Source organism: Equus quagga, chromosome 4 (assembly GCF_021613505.1).
Source record: "Equus quagga isolate Etosha38 chromosome 4, UCLA_HA_Equagga_1.0, whole genome shotgun sequence".
Taxonomy (NCBI): domain Eukaryota; kingdom Metazoa; phylum Chordata; class Mammalia; order Perissodactyla; family Equidae; genus Equus; species Equus quagga.
The window spans coordinates 115,093,246-115,118,078 of NC_060270.1; the positions used below are offsets into that span (position 1 = coordinate 115,093,246).

Sequence of the window (24,833 nt, forward strand, 5' to 3'; positions counted from 1 at the left end):
CATCAGTGTGTGTGACTTTGAAGAATTATTCATGAAGTAGACGTTTATGTCAATATGAAGATATCTTTATTCACTTGTTAGAAAAGATTTTATATGAGATATTGTACTGAAAACATAGGAACCGTATATTTAGTCTTTACATTGTTATTCTTTAAAAAAGTGCTTTTGATTATGGTCTCTTATTTATCCTTTTACTATCTGGAGATTTTTTATCACAGTGTACAATTTTATAAAGAAATATACATTATAGTATATAATTATTATTTACCTTTTTCTCTTAAGGAGGTGTTAAAAGGTAATAAAATAAGTGAAGTCAGCTTTCTTTTGAAGTTACTAAGGTTAAATAGTCTTTCTTTGCAGATGAATAAATGAGTATTTATTATTACTACTAATTTTAATAACACCTTATATTTATTCAACTGCTATGTATCAGATGGTGTATAAAGTGTTTTACATACAGTACCTCAATTAATCTGCCTAATAAATAGGTTTCATTTTAGAAATGAGAAAGCTTATGAGATAAAGGAACTTTTCTCAAGCTAATGCAGTCCAGCCATCAAGATTCCACTTGGAGACGTCTCCTAGGAGGCTTCTGCTCTATTAACTCCTTACTGTTCTAAACTGGCTCTTAAGAATGAGGTGGAGGATTCTCATTTTTTGAAAGACACTTCAGTTTTCCACTTAAATAACTTGTTTCTTAAATCTGTACTCTGTTAGGATCCATTAGGTTCTGCTAGGGCACTTTACCAGTGACAGTTAAGGAGTGGGAATGTGCTAATGGTTGCCCGTTATCCTGCAGGATAATCAGGTAAGGGAACAGAGTGGTACGGCTTATGATTCAGCAACATTCAGTCATATTACTCTAAATCATAGTAAGGACAGCATCTCAGTGAGCCAGCATCCTTCCAGTGCATGTAGTGACTAGGGCTGGCCTGTTGTTGGCTGGCTGTGTTTCCGTTCAACCAGAGTTGATTTTCACCTTTTCTGAACTGAGCATTTTTTTATTACTTTTTTTTTTTAAGTATAGTGCAATTAAAACAAAGGATATATGATCTTTTAAGGTTTTTAATGTTCTAGATTCTATTCTCTTACTCCTGTCAGGAACCATCATATTTATTGTTTTCTGTAAAAGAAATGGATGACTTTTTGGCTTTAAATTTAATTTCACTGATCTCCCCCGCCTCCACATTTCTTTCTGGAATATTGTTAGTTTATTTCTCTGGGAATAATGACTTGAAGAAACTAGATACGCATAGTATTTGAGATATTTTGTTTTGTTTGATTTGCTTATTAATGTTATTCTGCTTTCCTACTTATATTAATTATAAGACTTGCATGCTTATTTTAAATCTCCTCAATATTAGGTCATAGTTGCTGAGATTTTAAATGACTCTTGCTGACAGTAGCTCCTTCCTGTGTTACTTCTCAGTAAATATTTCAGAAGATAGTACTGCTCTTATTAGATGACTTCTTAGCTTCTTAAAGCTTCTTACTTAACCAGGTAGTTAAATTGACTTTTCACTTTTTAAACTTGGTAATCTGTTAATGCAGGGGATAGAAACTACCAAAGATAAAAACTGTCCTTGATTGTGTTTTTATTCTATATAATATCTGTAGCTTTACCCTTTTCTTCACGCCTTGATATTACTTACCTGCAGGAAAGTGTTGACAAAGATTATATTGATTTGTAGGTACTTCTGTCACCTGTGTCCACAAGAGATGGCATGGCCTTCATGCTTGGGCTTCTCAAGGTTTCAATAGAACCTGCTTATCTGATTTCAAAGCATATAGTTGTACCTTAGCAACTCTAGGCCTTTGAAAAGAGCAGAGTTGTCTGCTTTTCATTTCCTGTCAGAAGTCTAAGAGAGAAGTGATAATTAGAGAAGATCATCTAAAGACTCCTGAGTCCCCTCCTCCCACCAAAATGTGATCATTCCACAGTTTTTCCTATTTTGATAAATGACAATTCCATCTTTCTAGTTGTTTATGTCAGAAACTTTGTCATCTGTGGAGTCCTCTCTTTTTCTTATATCCACATCCAGTTATCAGCAAATCCTTTTGGTCCTACCTTAAAAATATAGCCAGAATCTGACTTCTTACCACCTCCAGCACTCCCACTGGTCCAAGCTTTTATCATTTCTTGCCTGAATTATTGTAAAAATCCTCCTAACTAGTTCTCCTGCTTCCACCCTTCTGCTCTTTACCATCTAATCTCTATATGTAATCCTTTATAATAAAAAATCCTGTTTGTAATCCTTTAAAATGTCAGTCAGATTCCAGTAATCCGCAGCTCAAGACCTCCTAATGACTGTTCATCTCACTTAAAGGAAAAGCCCAAATCCTTAGAATTATCTGTAAGTCCTACATGATCTCTTGGTTGTTTCTCTGATCTCATCTCTTACCAGTCACTTCCTTACTTCCCCATCATCACACTAGTCTTGTTGCTGTTCCTCAACACCCCGGTTGAAACGCAAGTCTGCTTCATGCCTTTGAACTTGGACTGCTCTTCTCTTAGATATTTCCATGGCTTGCTCCCGAACTTTCTTCAGGTTAATGCTCAGATGTTACCTTATTGATGAGCGCTTATCTGACCACTCTACATACAATAGCAATACCTTCGTCCTGCTTTGTATTTGTAAGTAGCTGGAATCACCATCATATTTTCTGGTTTATTTCCTTACCATCTGTCTCCGTTAGACTGTGAACTCCATGAAATCTGAGACTTTATGTTCACCTGCTCTATTCCCAGTGCCTAGAAAAGTCCCTGATATGTACTAGGTACTCAATAAGTATATATTGAGTGTGTGAATGAATGAATAAGTGGTTTCTCTTCATTCTTCTAGATATTCAAAATCATATCCTCCTATCAAGTTAGTTCATAGGAAGCTATGCATTGAACCAAATAAATTAGCCTTTTGCAGGCCTTATAGAGCTATGTTTTAATGTTTTGCTTTAGGCCTTTAGAAGAGAAATCACATAGAAAGCAATTCTGCGTTTGTTGTGTATTGTCTCGTGTCATTCAGTAGCTCTTATAGAAGATTCCAGAGGAGAAACGTCTTTTGGAATTTAGCATGAGAACTTCAGTTGAGGAGCAGCCCCATTCTTTTTTGAGGGCTACAGATATTCCATTGATAGATTTACCAGTTTATTGAGCCACTCTTTTACTGATGGATATTAGGCTATTATAATTATTTTGCTACTATAAATAGGGCTTAGTGTGAATATCCTTACATATATCTTATATAATTTTATGCACACATGTCCATATGATGTATTTCTAGCAATGCTATTGCTGGGTCAAAGGATATGTACATTTGGAATTTTGGGAGATGTTGCCAAAGTGCCTTCCAAGAGATTGCGTTGATTTATACCTAATCATTGGTAGAGTAGAAATTTTGTGTTCTGAATTTTGACTAAGCAGCCTTTTTTCCTATGTTTTTATTATCAGAAGTTTCTGTTGCTTCATTAAGAAACCCCGTGGCCAGTGGTTGAGTTCGTGAGCTCTGCTTCAGCGGCCAGGGTTTCACCAGTTTGAGTCCTGGGTGCGGACATGGCACCGCTCATCAAGCCCTGCTGAGGCGGCATCCCACATGCCACAAATAGAAGGACCCACAACTGAAAATACCCAGCTATGTACCGGGGGACTTTGGGAGAAAAAGGAAAAAATAAAATCTTAAAAAAAAAAAAATTCACTGGAACTAGAAGATTTACTGAGCTTTAGATTTCTGTACCCTTTATTTTGTGATTTGATGCATTGTTCAAATTTTCATATGTTTGTTCATTCATTCATTGAGCTGATAACCATTATCTGCTAGTTATGTACCAGTCACATGACTTGGAATTATACAGTAAAAGCTGGTTTTAAAGACAGAGGAAACCATGAGAAGCAAGAGGAATCAGAAGCCTTGCCACCATGATGCTGAAGGATTGCTGTAGTAGGATCCCTGTCTGAAGCATTCCTGATACTCTGTTACCTGCAGCATTTGAAAGGTTTTCTCCAACATTTAAAAACCTCTAGTTTTATAATCTAATCAAACAGTGGCATTGTTGTCTACAATAACAACTTCTGAATCTAGTATTGAAGATATTTGTAAGGGTTGAATTGATTGGTAACAGATTGTCCTTGTTTCTTTAGACTCCTGGCCTTACTTTCAATTACGTGTAAATGAAATATATTTTATTTCTCAAAACCAATTTTTACAAAAACTCTGAGCTGTAGTTCCCTGAAGATATGATTCAGAAGTAATTCGTGAAGAAATAGAATTTAGAATCTTCATGGAGTATCACAGGTGTCACTCCTAGGACTGTTTCTAGAATTTCTCTGATTTAAAAGTTCTCAATGAATGTGATTTCTAAAGAATTTAGTCAAGAAAAGTGGATAATCCTTTTATATTTACTTTTTCCTTTCTCATAATAGCAATTGGTGACATACTATATATGCTTTTTAGCTTGGAGTTAGGAACTTTAGAGTCAAATATGCTACTCCTGTTAATGGACATTTGAGTTGTTCCCAATGTTTGGTTATTATGGATCAAGCTGCCATGAACATTCTTGTTTGTACCTGTATGTTAGTGACCATATGCCTCTTTTCTTTTTGGCATATTTCTGGGAGTGGAATTGTTGGCTAATAGGGTAGGCATATGCTCAGCACTAGATATTACCATTTTCAAAGTGTCTGGATCAATTTACACTCCCACCAGCAATATGTGAGAGACTTGTCACAAAAAGAAAACTAGTCTACTGTCCCATCCTTACCCCACCCCAATCCTGATACTCAGAGACAGCCACTTTCAGTCCCTTTAACTGTATTATTTTCCTACGTATTTACCTTCATATTTTTAAGTAAGATGCTTGTGTTGCTCTTTTTTAAAAATTTTAGATGTATCTATGGAATATATTGATGTATTGACTAGATCTATTGAATACACTATGAAATTTCACCTGTTACAGCTCTCCTCCCTCTTGCGTTCCCCATCTTCCCAATAGTTCTCTCATTTTTTGGTTTAAATTAATAATCAGTGTTTAGATTATAATTAGAATGTAAATATTACTCTCAGCTAAGTGGCTCAGTGTTCTATGAACATATTCTTTCTATATGATTTTTTCCCCTCAGGTAAGTAATTGTTTTATTGGATTCATTTGGGTAGTTTTCTCCCCTAAACTCTTTGACCAAATTGTACAACTCCCCCTCACAGTGGTTGAACATTCCAGGTCCTTTTTTTTCTTTTCTTGAGGAAATACTACCTTTGAAACTCCGTTCCTTTGACTTTCATTGGAGCAGTTTCTTTCTTGGCTGGCTTCAGAGCTGTTTTCTTAGGACTGCCTGCTGTTCATGATCATCCAGGGAATTCTTTTTGCTTTTCATCTTTGTTGGACCCCGTACTTTCTGAGTCCCATGTTCTTTTTGTCTTAGTGTATTATTTTTTAATTTTGTGCAGCGTATTCTTCATTAGCTTCCTGAGAAAGGGTACATAGGAGATCAAATTTGAAAGACCTTGCTTGTGTGATGCTGTTTTTATTCTGTCTTCACACTTGAGTGATGCCTTGGCCATGTGTAGAATTTTAGGTTGGCAAGATTTTTCCTTAGAATTTTAAAAGCCCTTGAAAGGGCCTGTGTTATTGTCTAGCTTTTGGTGTTGCTGTGGAGACATTCAGTATCATGTCTTTGCTCAGTTCTTTGTATGAGTTAATGCTTTTCATTTTTCTTTCTTCCTTTTCTTTCTCTTTCTTTTTCCCTCTCCCCCTCCCTTTCCTATATGTCTAGAGTAGATTACTTAGCCTCTCTGTACCTCTGTTTTCTCATCTTAAAATAGGGTTATTTGTTGTATCTCCCTCATAGGGTAAAGTCCTTATGTGAGTACCTGGTGTACAGTAAGTGTTTAATAAATATTAGCCATTATAATGTTCTTTGAAGTTGTCTTCTGCTCTCTGTGTTTTCTGTTTCTTCTCGGTTCCTTTTTGGTGGTTTGTTTTGGCTCTATGTTTTATGTTTGAGGCTTTCCTCAAATGTCTTCTGCTCTCTGCTAATAATTTGTATGTAAGAGTGAGGCACTAAAAAGCTGATGGGGAGATGAGGGGCTTTTTAACATGTGGGCTTCACTGTGGACTGATTGCATAGTGAGCTGCCATTTTTGTTGACCACTATCCTACTCCCCTCCTCCAGTAAAACCGTCAGTATTTGGAGGTCTTTTCTACAGAGAGATATCATGGAAGGACTTAATTTTGACTGCCAAGGTTTGGAAGCTGAGAGGGAGAGGGGTGCTGTGGGTCTTTTTAGTCAGTGTGTATAGCTTCTCTTCCTTTCCTCAGTGTGAAACCCGGCCCCCCCCCCCCCCCCCCAAAACTCTGTTGTATTTGGGTCTTGAGTCAGGAGTCTCTCTGTCAGGGTTTCTCCAGAGAGTGAACCTCGTTTTCTGCTAGTTAGGAGTGGGCTAGTTGTCTGATGCTTATGCAGACTTTCATCCAGTCCTCCTGTTTTTGGTCCTTTACCTGACCTCTGCCTTCTGTGATGCTTGGTGCCTCTAGTTTTGGAATCTTCCTAGTTTCTGTGATGCAACTGTATTGATTTTCTCCTCTACGTGCTCTCAGGTTTCAGTTTCCTCTGCCTTGCTAAGTCTGCTTTCCATCTTACAAAAGTGAGTTGACATCTCTGGTCTGCTTTGGTCTCCTCTCCCATTTTGTATCTTTCTGGGTTTATAAGTTTCCTGATTCTTCTCTGTTATTTCGTAGATTTTTTGAGAGGTTGCAGAGATAAATGTGTAAGTTCAATCCTTCATGTTTAGCCAGTTATTGATGATCTGGTAATACTTTTTTCCCTCAAGTTTTTTTTTAGGAAATAAAAAATATACTGACATCATACCCCTTTAATGAATTTTTTTGACATTAAGAATTTGATTAATTTATTCAATATGTTGTCTACAGCAACATCTTAAATTTCATGGTTTTAAAAGTCAGGTACTGGGTATAACGTTCTGTGTGCATATGTGTGTGTGTGTTTAAACATTCCCTACCATGTCATGTGCTTAGGTGGTCAGTACATTTATATTCAAAGAATGAATATATTTATTGGCTGTAGTTTTAATTTATTCATTCTTTAGTTCTTAGTTTTCACTAACCGTTGAGCAATTGGAGTTGCTCAGCAAGTGAGTAAACCCTATATTAGTTCTTTCTGAAATTGAAAATATTACAGTGCTTAATGTGTCACTGTCATCAAAAGTTGATTGATCACTTTCAGGGTTGTAGACACTGTACTATTATGCAGATTGTTTTTATAATATTTAGCCTAATCACTTTCAAGTGATGTCAGCCTCTCTTGCTAAGATGTCTTTTATGCACTGATTACCACTGTTATAGACCCACGCTGTCCAATAGAACTTTCTGAGATGATGTAAATGTTCTGTTTACATCAGTTACTTGTGGCTGTTGAGCACTTAAAATGTGGCTAGTGTGACTGGGGAACTGAATTTAAAATTTTATTCAACTTTAATTAATTTAAATTTAAGTTAAGTAGCCACAGATGAGTAGTGGCTACTATATTGGACAGCACAGTTATAAATCGTTATTCTGATAGGATGTGCCAAGTTTTTGATTCGAGTTAATTTATGTTGTCAACCACTTGAATTAGTTTGGAATAAAGTATCCAACTGAAGAATAGGACTTGGGCAAGTTATCCTAAATTTCATCATTATAATTAAAATTATATATTTTTTGGATTTACACAAGAATTAAAACATGCGGATAGCTAAGTCAGAATTGAAAATAAAATGTGTTTTAGGTTGGTTTATCAAGCATGTTTTATTTGGAGTGTTTAGGGTGCTTGATAACAGACTGAAAATGAAAATGAGAGGTGAAAGTATTGTTTTGGAACCTCTCAGAGATTTTCCTCCATCCTACAAGAAGGGAGAACTGCTGTTTAAATCAAAGCCTGGTTTGGCTTTAGAGTTTTTATGTTCTTGAAGAAGATTGTCATGGGAGTGTTTTGTTTTGCATTTTTAATGTTTCCATGAAAGTATTGTGTTTGTGACATCAGTATTCTTTGTGAACTACAGATTAATTCAGGAAATTTCTTTTGAATCAGGGATGAAAAGTACTTATAGTAAATGCTGTAAAATCTTTGGCTAACCAAAGTTATGTCATCAGTTGAGGCCTGTGGTAAGTTGAGTATTGTTAAATTGGTCAAAATTGTCAGTTACTTTTAGTAAAGAAGTGAAAAATTCACGGGACAGGAAGCATGGCTTTGATTGCAGAACATTACAATTTTGCTTATATCTTTTCTAGTGAAATACAGCTTTTTGGAATATTCGTTAGTACAGTAACCACTCTACATGTAGTTAAGCAAAATGTACAGTGTTTACTATTTTATGTAGTATTATGATTGTTAACTGACAACAATATTATTCAGACCTTTGAGAAGTTAAGCAGTTCTTTCAAATCCTTTTTGTTCTTCTGAAGACTTCAATTCCCTCTTAGTCCCTCATTCTCAGCAGATGATTTCTTGACCCCTTTCACAGAATGTGAGTGCTTCTTCATTTTCTTGTCCTTTTCAAGTTTATCACCTTGTAGTCATCATCACTGATTCTGACCGCTCTTGTATTATAGTGGAGAAAGTGTCCTGTTTCCTGACAAAAAGAGAACCCTCTGCCTGTGCTCTTCTCCCATCCCTTTTTATCTTCTCATGGATCTTGGATGTCAGTTATTCTGCCAGTTTTCTTGTCTTGTCATGTTAGCCTATTTCCACTGCTTTTTTTTCTATTTATGTTTTTACGAGCTCAACTTTTCTCCATCATTGGAGATACTACATAGGTATCTATGTAGTAGAAGGGAGTTTATTTTTCTAACCCCTTCTTTCTTCTTCTCGTTCAGTCTTCTTGAAAGAGCTGTTTATATTTATTCTCTCTAATTCTTCCCTTCCTAGCAAACTGTGTTTAACAAGCCTTCCGCGTGATGTTGCTACATGCTGAGGTTGGAGAACTGCTACCCCAGTCTATACTGATGGGCCAGTCAGAAAGCTCACTGTTGTCGCTGTGATTGGGAGTACAGCTTAGAGTATTTAGAGGACTGTTAGCGTGCACTTCATAGACACACAGGAGTCAGCTTGTGGTTGGGTCAGGTGGTGTTTAAACGTAGAAACAGTAATTGTCGGTGAATTAGTTAGGATTAGGTTTGACTGTGAGTGACAGAAAACCCGAAATAGCAGTGGCTTAAAAAGGTAGAAGTTTGTTTCTTTTTCTTATAAACACAGGTAATCGAGGTTTGGTGACTACATAATTATCAAAGACCTAGGCTCCGTTACTCTTGTTGCTCTACCATCTCTAACACTCTAAGAGAGATGATGATCCTGTAAAGAGTAGTGGAATTAAGCAATAGCTTATAAAATGTGGACTTTAGTCACTGGTAAAGAAAATGAAAGCAATGTACATAAACTAATATGGTAAAATAAATGTGGATAGTTTACATTTCCTTCCTTAAATGTGTATAAATGCTTTAAGTTTCATACATTTACTGGCGTCTGAGTCATACTGATTTTTTAGTAGTGAAATGACATTTTACTTTTGTTTGCAATACAAATCTTTCACTTTAAATTGATTGATTCTTTTCCAATAAATTGTTACTATATGAGCTCTTAAGTTTAGAAAAGAAACAAAAAGTTGTGTTCAACTAGGCATATACTTTCACTAGGCTTATTATACTTCTCTTGATTTACAGGCCTTTTTGCAAATGTGTAATCTGCCTATCAAAGTGGTTTGTAGGGCAAATGCAGAATATATGTCTCCATCTGGTAAGTGTTTTTTTTTTCTCCCTTCTCTGTTAATATTCTGCATTGATAAAATTGCAGTGATAGTCCAGTTTGTACTTAGATTTTTAAAATGCATTTTTTAAAAATTTACCCTTTGAGGAATTTTCCCATGGTTTTATAAAGTAACAGTTGCAAACTTGACAGTCGTGGCTTGGGCATGTCTGCTCATTTCAACTTGGTAGTCAGAGATGGTTACTGGAAAGTTATGGAAATTGTTTTAAATAGTAAATATTAAGAAAATATATAATCTCAGACTTCCCCAGTCTTATTTACAAGCAACTGTTTCCTCTTTAGAAAACAAATTTTAGTGTTAATGGATCCATTCATTATTAAACACACTTCTCTAAATTATATTCTCCCATTATACAGATGGAAGAAGAGAGATTGTGGAATAATTAAATTAACTTGTCATAGGCCTTAAAGTCATCTCTCGATGTTTTTGGTTTCTAATTCTTTCTTTTTTATTTTAATAGGTTTTAAGACACTTTTTATTAAGATTTTAGCCTTCTGCTATTTTTATAATCATATTACCTTTTCTGTGTGTCTTGTATTAGTAGATTAAAGTATAGTTTTAAACAAATATGATTCAGGTAATTTTTTTTTCTGAGGAAGAGTCACCCTGAGCTAACATCTGTTGCTGGTCTTCCTCTTTTTTTTGCTTGAGGAAGATTAGTCCTGAGCTAACATCTGTGCCAGTCTTCCTCTTTTTATATGTGGGTCACCACCACAGCATGGCTGATGAGTGGTGTAGGTCCTTGCCCAGGATCTGAACCTATGAACCCAGGCTCTGAGCAGAGCTTGCCAAACTTAACCACTATGCCACAGGGCCAGCCCCTAGATAATTTTTAATATAAAAATATAGTGCTACAAAGCTGATAAATAAATGTTAAATAGAATTGGTATGGATTATAACCGTGGTTTTGTTGAAGCAATAGTAACACATAGAATAACTCCTTTATCAATGAATAAATCCATTGACTTTCACTGATTAGCATAAGTGTGTTACATTCCTTTTTAGGGAGACATTCATCTCTCTTCATTGTAATGATAACTTAGGAATGATTTGTGTTAAATATTTTTTCATCTTAAGTTCTTAAGGGTGATAATCATCAAATCTGTGAAGACACTCTCTTCGTACACACTGAAAGGTCTATATGAATGTATCTACATTTATAAGTTTATGAATATACATTTAAAAACATTTCCATAAGGGAATTTCTAGACTTATAAACATAGACATATCTTAGATTCTTAAAGGCACTTAATTGACTCATTTTGTGTTAATTTTATGCTTAGGTTTTATAAACTTTACTGAATTCTGGTGAAATGAATTATATTGGATTCTGTCCATCTTCTTCCTCTATCTAGTCATATAAAAAGAGTGTGGATATACATATAAAAGGGTTGGTAGTCTAATACTAAAGTTAATATCTTTGGCAAATGAGAGGAAGCCATATAGTTGATCCACTCATTTCCTAAAATGACTGTATTATACTTAGTATCACCTAGGTAGATACATATCTCCTTTTTATAAGCTCTGTGAAAGACAAACAGATAAATATTATAGAGACTACAATACATACATACATTCATAGGAGGAGTCTCCTATAGGTAGATGAAAATGGCATTTTCTGTTAAGATATTTAAATTACATCATATCTCTAGTTATTATTCTCTTTCATCATATGATTTGGGGTAATCAGGGCAGTGTGTTTTATTTTATTTGCCTGATGAACTTGTTGTGGTAGAGTTGTTTTTTGTTCTTGTTTTTTTTTTTGAGGAAGATTAGCCCTGAGCTAACTGCTGCCAGTCCTCCTCTTTTTGCTGAGGAAGCCTGGCCCTGAGCTAACATCCATGCCCATCTTCCTCTACTTTATATGTGGGACACCTACCACATCATGGTGTGCCAAGCGGTGCCATGTCCGCACCCGGGATCCGAACCCGTGAACCCCAGGCCACCGAGAAGCGGAGCATGTGAACTTAACTGCTGTGCCACCGGGCCGGGCCCTGTGGTAGATTTTCTCAAAGCAGAGAGCATCATGGAATAGTTAGAAGACTGCTTGGGTAACTAAGAGTTAGGAAATTTTTACTCTAATCCTTCTGTAACTTTGTCACATATTAACATTTCTGTGGGAAATTTTACTTCTCTTCTTTGAGCCCCTGTGACTTCATCTGTAATATTTGAAGTAGTTGCATTAGATGGCATCCAAGGTCCTTTCTATTTCTAATATCTTCTGAAACTACAAACTTACTTGGCAATATCTTCTTGCTTTCTTTAGAAATAAAAGTTTTAAAAGTGATTATTCTGCCTAAAATGAGAAACAGGGCCCTCAGTTTTTTTGTTTGACCTTTGACTGGTGCTGGAAAATACCTGTGTCACTGTGCTCCTCCCTGGTACCTGCAATAATAAGGATATATAACATTGGCTCCTCCTTTAAGCCAGGCTAGTCACAGAAAACATTATTCACTTCTAATTTCTTGCCTTGATTTTTATGTATCTCTTTATATTTATAGAGATATGGATACTCACTTGACTACCCACACTGCTTCCCTGTTTCAGAATCTACAGTATTTTTAAGAAAAGAAATAAAATGCAAACTCTTTCTTCCACGAACTCCAAATTGGATATTGAAAATGAGAAATATACTTTGCTCTCCAAAGTCACACCCTAAAAATCCCCTTTAGTCTAGACATTCATTCACAAATAGTTGTCATTCTCAGATCGTTTTATCTCAGAGGACCTGCACTATTTCCAGCAGCATAGTAGTTAGAAGGATTTTATCCCAAGTTAAAACAATATGACCTAGTGCTTATCCAGATAGGAAATTCTTTTCTTTTTACAAGATTGTTATAAAGCAGCGGAAGAAAGGAATGCAGAATTCAGTGGTTTTATATTGGTTACACGGAAATGTCTTCTAAATACGTCTATTGATTGTTGTCTTCCAAAAAGCCTACCTTTCCTTTGTCATGTGTGTTATCCCGTGGATGCAGATGAGGCTTTTGGTGGTGTTCTGCAACTCATCCATTACCCTCAGGCTTGACTGAGCCGGAGAGGAGGAAATCTATTGAAAAGGACCCTGAGGAAGCCTGCTGTTAGTGTGAACTCTGTTTGAACTAGGTCTGACAGCAGGTTTCACCCTGTAGCTTTTGGGGTAAACTTTATTGCTATTTGGAGACTGTTCTGTTCTCATCATTTCTGAGAATTTCATCAACTATTAGTATTTATAAAAATGAAATAATTACCTTTTTAATGTGACATTCATTTAGAGAAGCCAGTTTTTATAAGCATAGTACTTTTGCTTCTCTTTTCCCATGTGTGTTAATGAATATACTGTGTATTATAATTCATAAAGTAGCATACCTTCAAAGATTGTTAATTCTCTTAATTCCTGATATTTTTGAGTCACAGACATTTATTAGTGCACCATTATGTGCTTAAAATATTGACCTTAATGGGTATCTGAGATGTAAAAGTAGAAGATGTAAAAAGAAATCTTAAATGTAGTTTAAAATATGGATTGAGTCATTGTACTCTGAAGAGAAAACCCAGTTAACTGTCTTTGAAATTTATTGGTGGTCATGAAACAATGTCCAGGCGTGGCTCATGTGATTTGAATAATTAGCATGTACTGCTGTACTAATTACTGATTTGTTAGTGTTAGCTCTGAAAAGGGAATATTGTGATCTGTTATTATATACAAATGAGAACTCTAGAAATGAATCTCCTTATTCTTTTTTCTTTTGTTTTAAAATTAGTTGGCATTCAGTGTTTAAAAATTTGTAGAATTTAGCATACACATTTAACTATAATTTTCAAAAGTTATAGTTTTATGAAATCTGCGTATTAATAAAACTTATCCCAGTTTTGTGTTAATTTCTTATTAGCACAAACTTTAATTTACTGAAAGTGTTTTCATGTTTTCTTTTCTCAACAGGTAAAGTACCTTTTATTCATGTAGGAAATCAAGTAGTATCAGAACTTGGTCCAATAGTCCAATTCGTTAAAGCCAAGGTAATAAAAAAGATATTAAATGCATTTGATCACAGTTACTCTTAAAGTCATTCATCATTCTTTAGTATCTTACATTTACATTGATTTTAACCTAGTCTTATAAAATCCCAATATAGACTACTGGAGAAATCTGTCTAAAGTGTGAGTTTTTTTTTTCATAATGTAAATCAACGGCAGAAGAGGTAATTTGATCTTTACAAAATGGTAGATAATTTTCTAACTTATGCTTATGAGAATTTTGGTCATAAATGAAAACTGTAGGTTATTATGAAATGTCAGGTTAATCTTTGAGAAGGGAGATACAGGATATGTTTAGAAGTTAAATGTACTAATTTATTTTAATTATTGAGTTTAGATTTTAATAGTTAACAAAGGACAACCCCTATTAACATTTTGGGGAACATCCTTCCAGACTTTTCTCTTTGCATATATAGAAAAATATAAATCATACTATTATGTATTATTTTGCAACCTGCCTTGTAAAATCATCAATAGATTTGGGAATTCTTCCGTGTTAACGTCTCTAGATACATAGATATACATTATCCTTTTAAATTGTTACACATTCATGCATTGCTTAAATACGGGGATATATTCTGAGAAACATGTTGTTAGGCGATTTTCTTGTTGTTCGAACATCGTAGAGTATACTGAAGGGGAACAAAATTTGCCACCCCAAAATGTGTCTCTTCAACATGAGGATTAATTTAGGCTGATTATTTTTAAGAAATGATAGACTCAGAAAGTTTTTCGTGTTACCTCCCCTTAACTGCCTAAAAGAATTCAGATAGCAAAACCTGTTTCAGGAAGCGAGCTATCGCCTTAGCATAACATGAACTAGGTGGTAGAAGCTCAAAAAGCCTGCTTGTTGGACTCCCCTCTGTATTCTTCTGTTTCTCTGTGGCCAAACACTTGTTTTCCTAATGTTTGTTCCTTTTCACCTACCTGTGAATTCCCTTCTTTTCTTTTGATGTCTCTAACTCTCCATACCCCCAGCGTCTTCGTTTGTCTTTAGCTTAGGCTGGTATTTAAGGTGAGGGCTTCTGCCATTTTGGCAGTTACTCGGTTTTCCTGGGTTTCTCCCATGTATGCGTATTTTTAAACTTTTGTGTGTTTTTCTCCTGTTTATCTATCTCACATCAGTTTAATTCTTAGCCCAGCCGGGCGAACCTAGAAGGGTAGAGGAAAATTTCTTTCTCCCCCACAGTACTTACACAAACCTGGATGGTATAGCCTACTATACACCTAGGCTATATGGTACTAACCTTATGGGACTACTGTTGCATATGTGGTCCATTGTTGACCAAAACGTCATTAGGCAGTGCATGACTGTACAGTATTCTAGTATATGGATGTATTATAATTTATTCACTTATTTATTTATTGCCCTTTTTTTGCTGTTATTGAGTGCTAAGATAAATACTCTTGTGTATACACCTTTGTACACTTGTCAGCTTATCTCCTTAGGATAAATTCCTATGAATGATATTGCAGCATTATAGGGTACACATTTTTTAAATTTTACAATAGATTGCCAGATTGAATTAACGGTTATACTGTTTTATGCATTGACTCATTACTATTGTGTATTAGAGTTAAAAATTAGTGTCTATTTCCCTATACCTTTACTGACATATTTTTCACATTTGACTACTTTATAAGCAACACTTGTCAATCTTTTGGCATTTATTTTATTACTAATAAGGTTAGTCTCTTAAAAATACAAGGTTTACTGACCATTCTTGTTTTCTTCTTTTGTGAAATAATTGATAATTTTGTCCATTGAAAGATAGGTTTTTATAATGACAAGTAAATAGTACTGATTAATATTTTATAGTAATAGCGGAATATTAGTATTTTTCATATAAAATAATTTTGTCTTAGGAGGTTTTAGAAATTAATCCATTGGACATTTGCAGTAAAAGCATTGATGTTATATTACTTGGTAGTAAGATAACTGAAAGTTTTTGTATTTTTAATATGATGCTCTTTTAAATTTTTTTAAATTCCCTTTAGGGTCATTCTCTTAGTGATGGGCTGGATGAAGTCCAAAAAGCAGAAATGAAAGCCTACATGGAATTAGTCAACAATATGCTGTTGACTGCAGAGGTACAATAGAAGATACTAGGCCTTGAAAATAAGCTTTTTTTCTCATAAAATATAATCTTTCTCATGGACTATTTTAAAGTTACTAAGAAATAGGAAAATAGTCAAGTTAATTCTCAGGCCAAATAAACTAGATATTTGGTCATTATCTTTGAACGAGTTGCCTGACATTTTCAGTTCTAGTTTTTCTGTTTGTAAAAAGAGTGATTCTTGCCCACTCATTATTTTGCTTTGGCCTTGTGAAGTTTACTTAAATAAAATAATATCTGTAAAATATGTTAATGGTATTTAGAGATATACTGTATGAATAAGAAATATTTTTATAAAGTACTGCCATTAAACGTAATAATTCTGTATAGCAACATTAGCCAAGGAAAAAAACCCTCACATATGTGACTTTTATAAAATTGCTTATAAAAAATGACCATGGCAAGAAATAACTTTCTTTATCCATTTTTCTCTTTGGTATTCTAAAGTTTTAGTGATTGTTCTTTTGTTCCTAGTTGTATCTTCAGTGGTGTGACGAAGCTACAGTAGGGGAGGTGAGTGGTTCTGCAGCATTTATCTTAATTAAAATTTAATGAGAAAACACTTTTGCTCAGAATCGTAAGTCCCTGCTCATAAATGAAACATTGTGGTTTATACCATTAGTGATATAGTTTTTCACTTACTTTAATTTTGCTTGCACATACATTTTAGGGAAGCTATGTGTCATTATTTGATATAACTGGTTGCAAAGTACATAAAAGTTTATATATTTTTAAAGGGAATGGTTTAAAATTTTAATTTTTTAGATTGTAAGCTATGTATTTTTTTCAGATTCCTCTATTTGTGTTCTGAAAATATATTTCTCTTAGAATTCTATTTGTTAAAACAGGCTTTGTTTTTAGAAAGAATCACATTTTTAACAAAGTCTTTTTCTTTAGATCACTCATGCTAGGTATGGATCTCCTTACCCTTGGCCTCTGAATCATATTTTGGCCTATCAGAAGCAGTGGGAAGTCAGGCGTAAGATGAAAGCTATTGGATGGGGTAAGAAGACTCTGGACCAGGTCAGTTCAGACTGAAGTTGACAAAACCCTCAACTTTAATGCATTAAGAAATTCATTGTTTGTATTCAAAGTCTTATAAATCCCAATGTAATAAAAAATTAACAAAACGTTTGCTCTTATTTTCTCTGGCATGAAGTAGTTTTATTTGTTTTATAAAAATCACAGATGCTTATTGTAAAGCAAATGATATAATACCGAAAAGTTCAAAGGAAATAAAATTGCCTGAAATCCTACCACCTAGAAATCGCCACTGTTAGCTATTTGGAGAACATTCTTCTGGATGTCTCTTAATAACTTTTTCCTTAAAATGGGATCATATTATACCTACCATTCTATAACCTGATTTTTTTTCCATTCGACATTACATCGTGGGCATCTTTTAAGCCAATAAATATAGATGTGGCATCATGGCTTAAAAAAAACCCTGTTAAATACAGTGCTTAAAATATCTATTTTTCTTTGGTCTTAAATTTACTGAAGTAGCAAAATTAACAAAATATATATCTTGTCAAGGTCATGAGTTTGAGCATCAATCATTAAGCTAATTAATGTCTCTTTTCCAAGGCTACCCCTAGTCCTAGCTAGCCAGCTTACTGATGTGTGCCATTGGCCACAAGGAGGATTGGGTAATTGAAGAGGGATGGAGTAAATAAAACCCATCTTCACTAGTAGGAAAACAACTCAAATGCTTTTACTCATGGTAGGTCAGCAGTGTCATCTTTATGGAGTAGATTTTTTTAATATATATAAAGTCAGTCATTTGAACATATGGATTCAGGAAAACATTTTTGTAGGGAATGGAGTTTTCAGATAAAAACTTTCTTTATAGTAATCCTTATAAGTAACTTAAATGCACTCGTATTTAAAGGAAATTTGCTCTCATTTTCTTCCTATTTCTTATATAGAAAGTATTATTTATGTTCTATGTGTGGTCTGTAGTCTTATTTAAATATATTCCAAAAAGTTACCTAAATTTATATTTTTGTTGTAAAGTGTGATATAAATTAAGTTTTAGACACATTTTATTATTTTGCTAATTTAAATGTTTTTCTTTTGGGGTCTGCTGCCTATGTTAGGTCTTAGAAGATGTAGACCAGTGCTGTCAAGCTCTTTCTCAAAGACTGGGAACACAACCATATTTCTTCAATAAGCAGTAAGAAATTTTATTGTTTTTAATTTCTGTATTGTTAGGTTACACAGTTATTTTATCATAGAGGAATTGTTTTATCAAGAAATATTTATGAAAAAATTTAGTTATATTTGAATTCATTTTTCCTTCAAGTAAACACTTACTTAGCTCTTCTTGGGTGTCAGGCGCAACACTAGGCTCTGGGAGACAGATTTCTAAAATGTGGTCCTTGCCATCAAGAATTTCTCCTAAGGGGAGACGTGTAAATCAGTCACTTTGTATGATATGTAGAGGTTCTGCTAGAGGTAGTTCACGGTGCTGTGTATGGAACTACGACATCAACAAAATTCTAAACTTGCAAATTACTATTAAAATATGAAGTGTAAACATACTTGTCTATATAAGGTAATACCCTGGGGACTAGAGAAGTGAATGAAACTAAACAATAACAAATACTGTTGGATGGACAAGCACTATTATGAACTTATTTTTTCAAAGTTAATGAAATATTTGTAAAGCACAGAAATGAAGGCTATAGATTAAATATGTAAATTGAGTAAGTCATGTTTCATTAAGACAGATTTTTTTTTTTGTAATTTGGAAACGAATGTTTAGTGTAAGCAAAGAATGAGTTTTCCCTTTTTTTAAAAAAGTAATTTAATATATCAGAATCAGCTAGTCTGTGATCTGGTTTAAGATGAGCTTAAATTTAGCCTTTTAATCTCAATGATTTGCTTAGAAATTCTAACTTTTTCTTGACTTTTTAATAAAAATTTCTTGCTTTTAGATTAGTAATTTTTAAAAAGCTTTATTTACTATTATTTATTATATCTTCATAGGCAATCATCTTCTGTAGCCATATCTAACATCTTTTGGTAGAGATGCTAATATTTGTAACAAAAGTGACTATGATGATGGCTTGGAAATAGTAGTTATATTAATATGTACTATATGTAACTGATGTTAAAATAAAATTTGGGGTCTCTTGATCTCTGAAGCAGGAAGGTCATAGAATTCAAATCATGAAATGCTGGTAGCTAAGGCTTCTATAGCTGTGTTCCTGTTTCTGGTGATGTTTCCTCTGCAGGTTCTGTTTGTTTAGTCTGTAACACAAAAGAAATGTATCCAAATGTTAGTATATTATGTAGATCCTTTTCTTTCTGATACAGGAATTCTTACTAGTTGAAAAGCTCAGAAGGGGTATGTTTCATTGTTTGAAGTGCATCATTCTGTGTTAGGAGTTAGTTTTGTTATGCAGGCTGTCTTAATGGGAGGCCAGGAGAATAGATCTAACTTATTTTTCTCCTCCTTTAAACTCAGTCTCAAAGAGTTAGTAACCAGGTATCATTTGACATGTGATTTCAGTGGAAATATAAAAATATTTTTTTCTTCATAAGTGTCCAATTACATTTAAACTTATAATGAAAAATTCAAAATTTAGAACAGGTGCAAAACCAAAGGTTGCTACTGAGGAACTGTTTAATATTAAGATGTAGGTTTTTGAAATAATTTTACCTTATATGAGTCTCAGACAAATATTTTTCCCTAACAATTATTATTGATAAATAGATTTTTTTATTTTTAATTTTAATTTTACTCAGTTGTTTAATTAATATTAAAATGCAGGTAAACTACATTTAGGAAAAAGTAACTTATTTTCACTTTGTTGTGGCAAAGTTTTTCTCATTCCTTTATGTTGCAGGAGTCATTAGTTTGTGAGACACCATACCTTAGTGAAAAGAGCACTGGCTTAGGTCAAGATATATAGTATTAGATTCTGACACCCCGAATGCTATTCTTGGCTCTAACATATACCAAACTTTGGCAGGTGACATTATTTCTGTGTGTATCCTCCCTTTACCCTCTAAAGTTAGAATCAACTTTTCTCCTAACTTGTCTACTAAGGATGTTGAGAGGACTCATGAAAAGAAATCCAATAGCTTTACTTGATGAGAGAAAGTAAAAGAGTTGTTTAGGGAGAGCTTGCAGCAAGAACAGTAATTGAGAAAAAGAGGACAAAGAAGCTAAATGGTGGAAGGGAAAGAGGAGAATGAATTTGAAAAAATAAGTAATAGTACAAGGTAGATACTAACATTAGTGGCCTTTTTTACCCTTCATAATATATACGGTTGGTAGCTTTTAAATATTTAAATTATATTTGAGAAATGCAACTAAAATAAAATCTGTACTACCTATGACATACATGCTATTTTGCTCATGTGATATCTGTTAAGACAGCTACACAAAGACTGCTAGGTCATTTTTTCCCTTTCACCTGGTGAGTGTGGACTTGCAATGAACAACTAAAACTTTTTTAAAGTGGTATTTTTATGTTACCTTTTTAATAAAGGGGAAGAAAGAGTAGAAAAATATATATGTGTACTTTTTCTAAATGTAATCATGATAGAAAGAGTTATACTATTCTAAAACTTTTATGAGCTCCTTGTAGGTCTGTGTGTTTTTCAAACAAAACCTGTTAGCTAGAAGAAGCTCAGTAATTAAAACTAGATCAAATTGAATGAGAAAGTGGAAAAGGAATTTGATTTGAAAAAGAAAAACTACTGCTATTAACCGTTAGGGTACATGGTAAAATTCGAAAATATACCTTCATGTACTGACGGGAGAGTATACTGAAGAAATGGTGCAAAAATTATGCTTGGGAATCTTAAGATGAAAAAATTTCGGGGAGGAATAGGATTATATTGAGGTTTATTCAATTAGGAAATCACCAGTTAGGAAAATTGAGGGGAAATTGCTCAAAAATATCCAAAGGCAAATTTAGAAGAGGTTGATGGCAAGAGGCTTAATGTACAAGCTTGAATGACAGTCTTAAAGATCAGTGATTGATGTATAAAGAAAGGATGTGTAGAGCCAGCCCTGATGGTCTCGTGGTTAAAGTTTGGCACTCTCACTCCTTTGGTGGCTCAGGTTTGTTTCCTGTTGCAGAACCACACCACTCATCTATCATTCTGTCAGTTGCCATGCTATGGCAGCAGCTCACGTAGAAGAACTAGAAGGATACTTAGAACTAAGATATATAACCATGTACTGGGGCTTTGGAGAGAAGGAAAAAAAGAGCAAGATCAGCAGCAGATATCAGCTCAGAGTGAATTCCTTCCCTACAGCAAAAAAAGAAAGAAAGGATGTGTAGATTACTTCTAGTAGTATAAAGATATGACAAGTTAATAGTGTAATGGGGAAAAAAATTAGGGAACACTCAGGCAAAATTAATGTTTTTGAAACTAGACTGACAATGAAAGGTGTCAGAGAGGAAGAAAGAAATATGGATTCATGAGAAAGCAAAAGAGATAAATGCATAAAAATTTTAAATGGAAAAGCTTAGGAAAACATTCATATTTTACAGTACTGTTTTTATTTTGATACTCAAATGAAAGAATAGTAGATATCTGGTGGATATTAGCAGAACCTATTGGGGTAATCATTTATTTCACAGTATATGTAAATCAAACCATCATGATGTGCACCTTAAACTTATCCAGTGGTGTAGGTCAATTCTTTCTCTCTAAAACTGGAAAAGAAAAAGAATAGTAGATAACCAACAGAAATGTGGAAAGAATGATAATGCAAGATAAGAAGGCAACAAATTTTTTAGGACTTTAAAAGTATTTTTGTCACCGTGGACTATTTTTCTAATAAAAAGTCTATAAGGTAAATGCAATAATATATATCAAAGATGTTAAAGGTCTTAGGAGGAGAGTTGCTACTTATATTCAAATTACAATCCACAAACATTTAGTAAGCAGAAGGGTGGAAATGTTGTGTTTTCTCTGCATGTGGTATAGGAAAAGTAATTAAAACTGGAGTTATGTGAAGATCTTGGCTTGATTAAACAGTTCAGTAGAAATATTGAGTAAAGTATATTTTTTTGTCTGTCTCAGATTTGAGTTGCAAATATTTTTCTGAGTTTATTGCTTTTTTTTTGAAGTCAGGTTTATTGTAGTATAATTTGCATGTAGTAAAATTGACGATTTTATGTGTCTAGTTCTATGAGTTTTTACAATGGTGTATATTTGTGTAACCACTACCAAAAGTATACTTTTCAAAAAGAAAGAATTGTGGGAATTGGTAATTTATATATATCAGAGTCAATTAATATAAATAGTTGCTGAAATTTTTAAGGATTACAAAAAATATACATTAAAAGTTATGTGTTTGTGGGCTTCTTTTCTTTAAGATTGGCACCTGAGCTAACATCTGTTGCCAATCTTCTTCTTTCTTCTTCTTCTTTTCCCCAAAGTTCCCCCAGTACATAGTTGTATATTCTAGTTGTCGGTCCTTCTCGTAGTGCTATGTGGAGTGCTACCTCAGCATGGCCTGATGAGCAGTGCCATGTCCGTGCCCGGGATCTGAGCTGGCAAAACCCTGGGTCGCCGAAGCAGAGAGCAAACTTAACCACTCGGCCATGGGGCCGGCCCTGTGTGTGTGTTTTGTTTGATTTAGTATATTGTATTCTACTTCCTGTTAGATATTCTAAAGTAACTTGCCACAAAGTTGCTATCTTTGTTACATCAGATCAATTTTTGTATGCTCATTACCCATATATTATTCAGCACCTTTTGAGTTATGTGGATGTGTATTTGCAGCAAATAACATTTTGACCACTTCAGGGGTACTTCTAGACCACTCTAGTTTGAACATACATTCCTACTTGAACTCATTCCGAGCCTTCATTTATTGATTAAAAAAATGCTCATCTACACTACTGGAAGTTGTATCAGGGAATATATTCACCTTTTTTAAGCTCGAGTACAAGAAGCGAAGGGTACTTAACTCTAAATAAGGATTAGGAGAATAAATCCTAAATTGATGAGATAAGATAGAGCTTTTAAGAAATATGTTTAGGAATATGGAAGAGTTGGTGTTCATATTACTTCTCACAAAGTGCCTCAGCTCTACATTTATCCACCTTCTACATCCTTGGTTCTTTTCAGGTGTCCATTTGTTAATTATTCTTCATCTGTAATGATAGGATCACGGTGCTATCAAGTCCAAGGACACTGTGATTTTTTTTTTAACTATCCTGTTGGCTACCCTCTTAAACATGACCAGAGACTGCACAATTGACTTTGATTGATACTTCGTGAATGTGTCAAAAGATGGAAGGATTTGAAAGAATTTGATTAACTACTACTGAAAAATTAAATATCCTACACACCTTATTTTATTCATTCATTCAGGAAATATGGACTCAGTTCCTCAGATACTTTGCTAAGAACTAGGGATATAAAGATCTATGCAGTGTTGCCTTTAAAGAGCTTGGAGTATAATGGGGGAACTGGTTAAGTAAACATAGTGATAGTGTGGGATGAGAAGTGCAGCACCTTTTTATTGCTTCATTCGACACTTACTTATTGAGAGCCTACTTTCTGCTGAGTATTGTTCCAGGTTTTGGGGACATAACAGGAAACAAGTGGACAAGGTCTCGGTAGAGGGAGACAGACAATTAACAACAAATATTAGATAGTTTTGACTATCCCTTCGATGGAGACATGTATTATTTAGTGAATAAATTACTGAATATAGTCAATTACACCAATTGTTTTAACACATTTAAATGATACTGCTACTTCAAGAAGCAAGTCACACACCTAGCAAATCATAGTTAAAAAGATTTTTTTTTTCTTATCTTGTAACAGAAACTCCAAGTTAAAACAATCAATTTTACCAAGTTGGGGTAGGATTTATTTCTTATGTGACTTTTTTCTTTTAAATAGATGAACAAAATATTTTCAAAAATAGTATGTATTCTATATAACTTAATCACTATTCATGTTACTCTCATTTCTGCTGTTGTTTTAGGCCTACTGAGCTAGATGCACTGGTATTTGGCCATCTGTACACCATTCTTACCACACAGTTGACCAGTGATGAACTTTCTGAGAAGGTGAAGAACTATAGCAACCTCCTTGCTTTCTGTAGAAGAATTGAACAGCACTATTTTGAAGATCGTGGTAAAGGCAGCTCATCTATCAGATTGTCTTAGAGTTATGTGTAAATCTAGTTATTATTTAAAAAAATTAACTTTTGAAATACATATTACTTGAATGATGTAACAGATAATGGTATCAGAATTTTAAAACCGAAAACACTGCTTTTCCAATCCTCAAAACAAACATAATGTATCCTACATAGGTACTTTATACCATTATTTTGTGTACACATTAAAATAATGTTAAATGATATAATTTGATATGTTGTACTCTATATCTTGAAATTTTTGTTCCTTTCAAATATGTGTGCATATAAAAATAAAGCTCAAACAACTGTATGGCTGGTGTGCTTACTTTCTTTTGATCTTTCTGTAAGCCACTCTCTGAGCTTTATACATGAAATAAACAGTGTCTTTTCTAAGGCAAGTAATTTATGTTCCATACTCCCAAGATGATTTTGCTAGATACATGGTGGACCTGGTCATGGGAAAGTATGCACTTAGTATGTTCTTAACAAGTATGCACTTAGAAAATGTGAATGCTTGCAAGACAATTAAATCCTGGAACAGAGTACCATTTAAGAACATTGTTCGTATATCTAAACTTAGTTGAATTTAAAGACATTTCATCTGAGCAGCTATAATTTACATTTGATAAAGGGATAGTTTGAAGGACTTTATCTTTTTGAAACTTTTTTTTGAAACAAGAATATTTTAATAATGCTGTTTTGTTCCTTTTGTGGGGAAGGGAGGAGAGTTTTCACAGAAGTATAAACAGGAATTTATAT

At 34.0% G+C, this 24,833-nt stretch overlaps 1 protein-coding gene across 1 annotated transcript in view; it reads left to right on the plus strand.

The window, feature by feature from the left end:
• MTX2 (metaxin 2) overlaps positions 1–24,384 on the plus strand; it is a 58,922-nt gene extending 34,538 nt beyond the window's left edge. The window contains exons 4-10 of the mRNA XM_046659414.1: positions 9,706–9,778; positions 13,732–13,808; positions 15,825–15,917; positions 16,418–16,456; positions 16,841–16,966; positions 18,043–18,119; positions 23,916–24,384. Coding sequence (XP_046515370.1) covers positions 9,706–9,778; positions 13,732–13,808; positions 15,825–15,917; positions 16,418–16,456; positions 16,841–16,966; positions 18,043–18,119; positions 23,916–24,099 — 669 coding nt within the window. The 3' untranslated portion in view covers positions 24,100–24,384. The remainder of the gene's footprint in view (positions 1–9,705; positions 9,779–13,731; positions 13,809–15,824; positions 15,918–16,417; positions 16,457–16,840; positions 16,967–18,042; positions 18,120–23,915) is intronic.
• Positions 24,385–24,833: the final 449 nt, after the last annotated feature.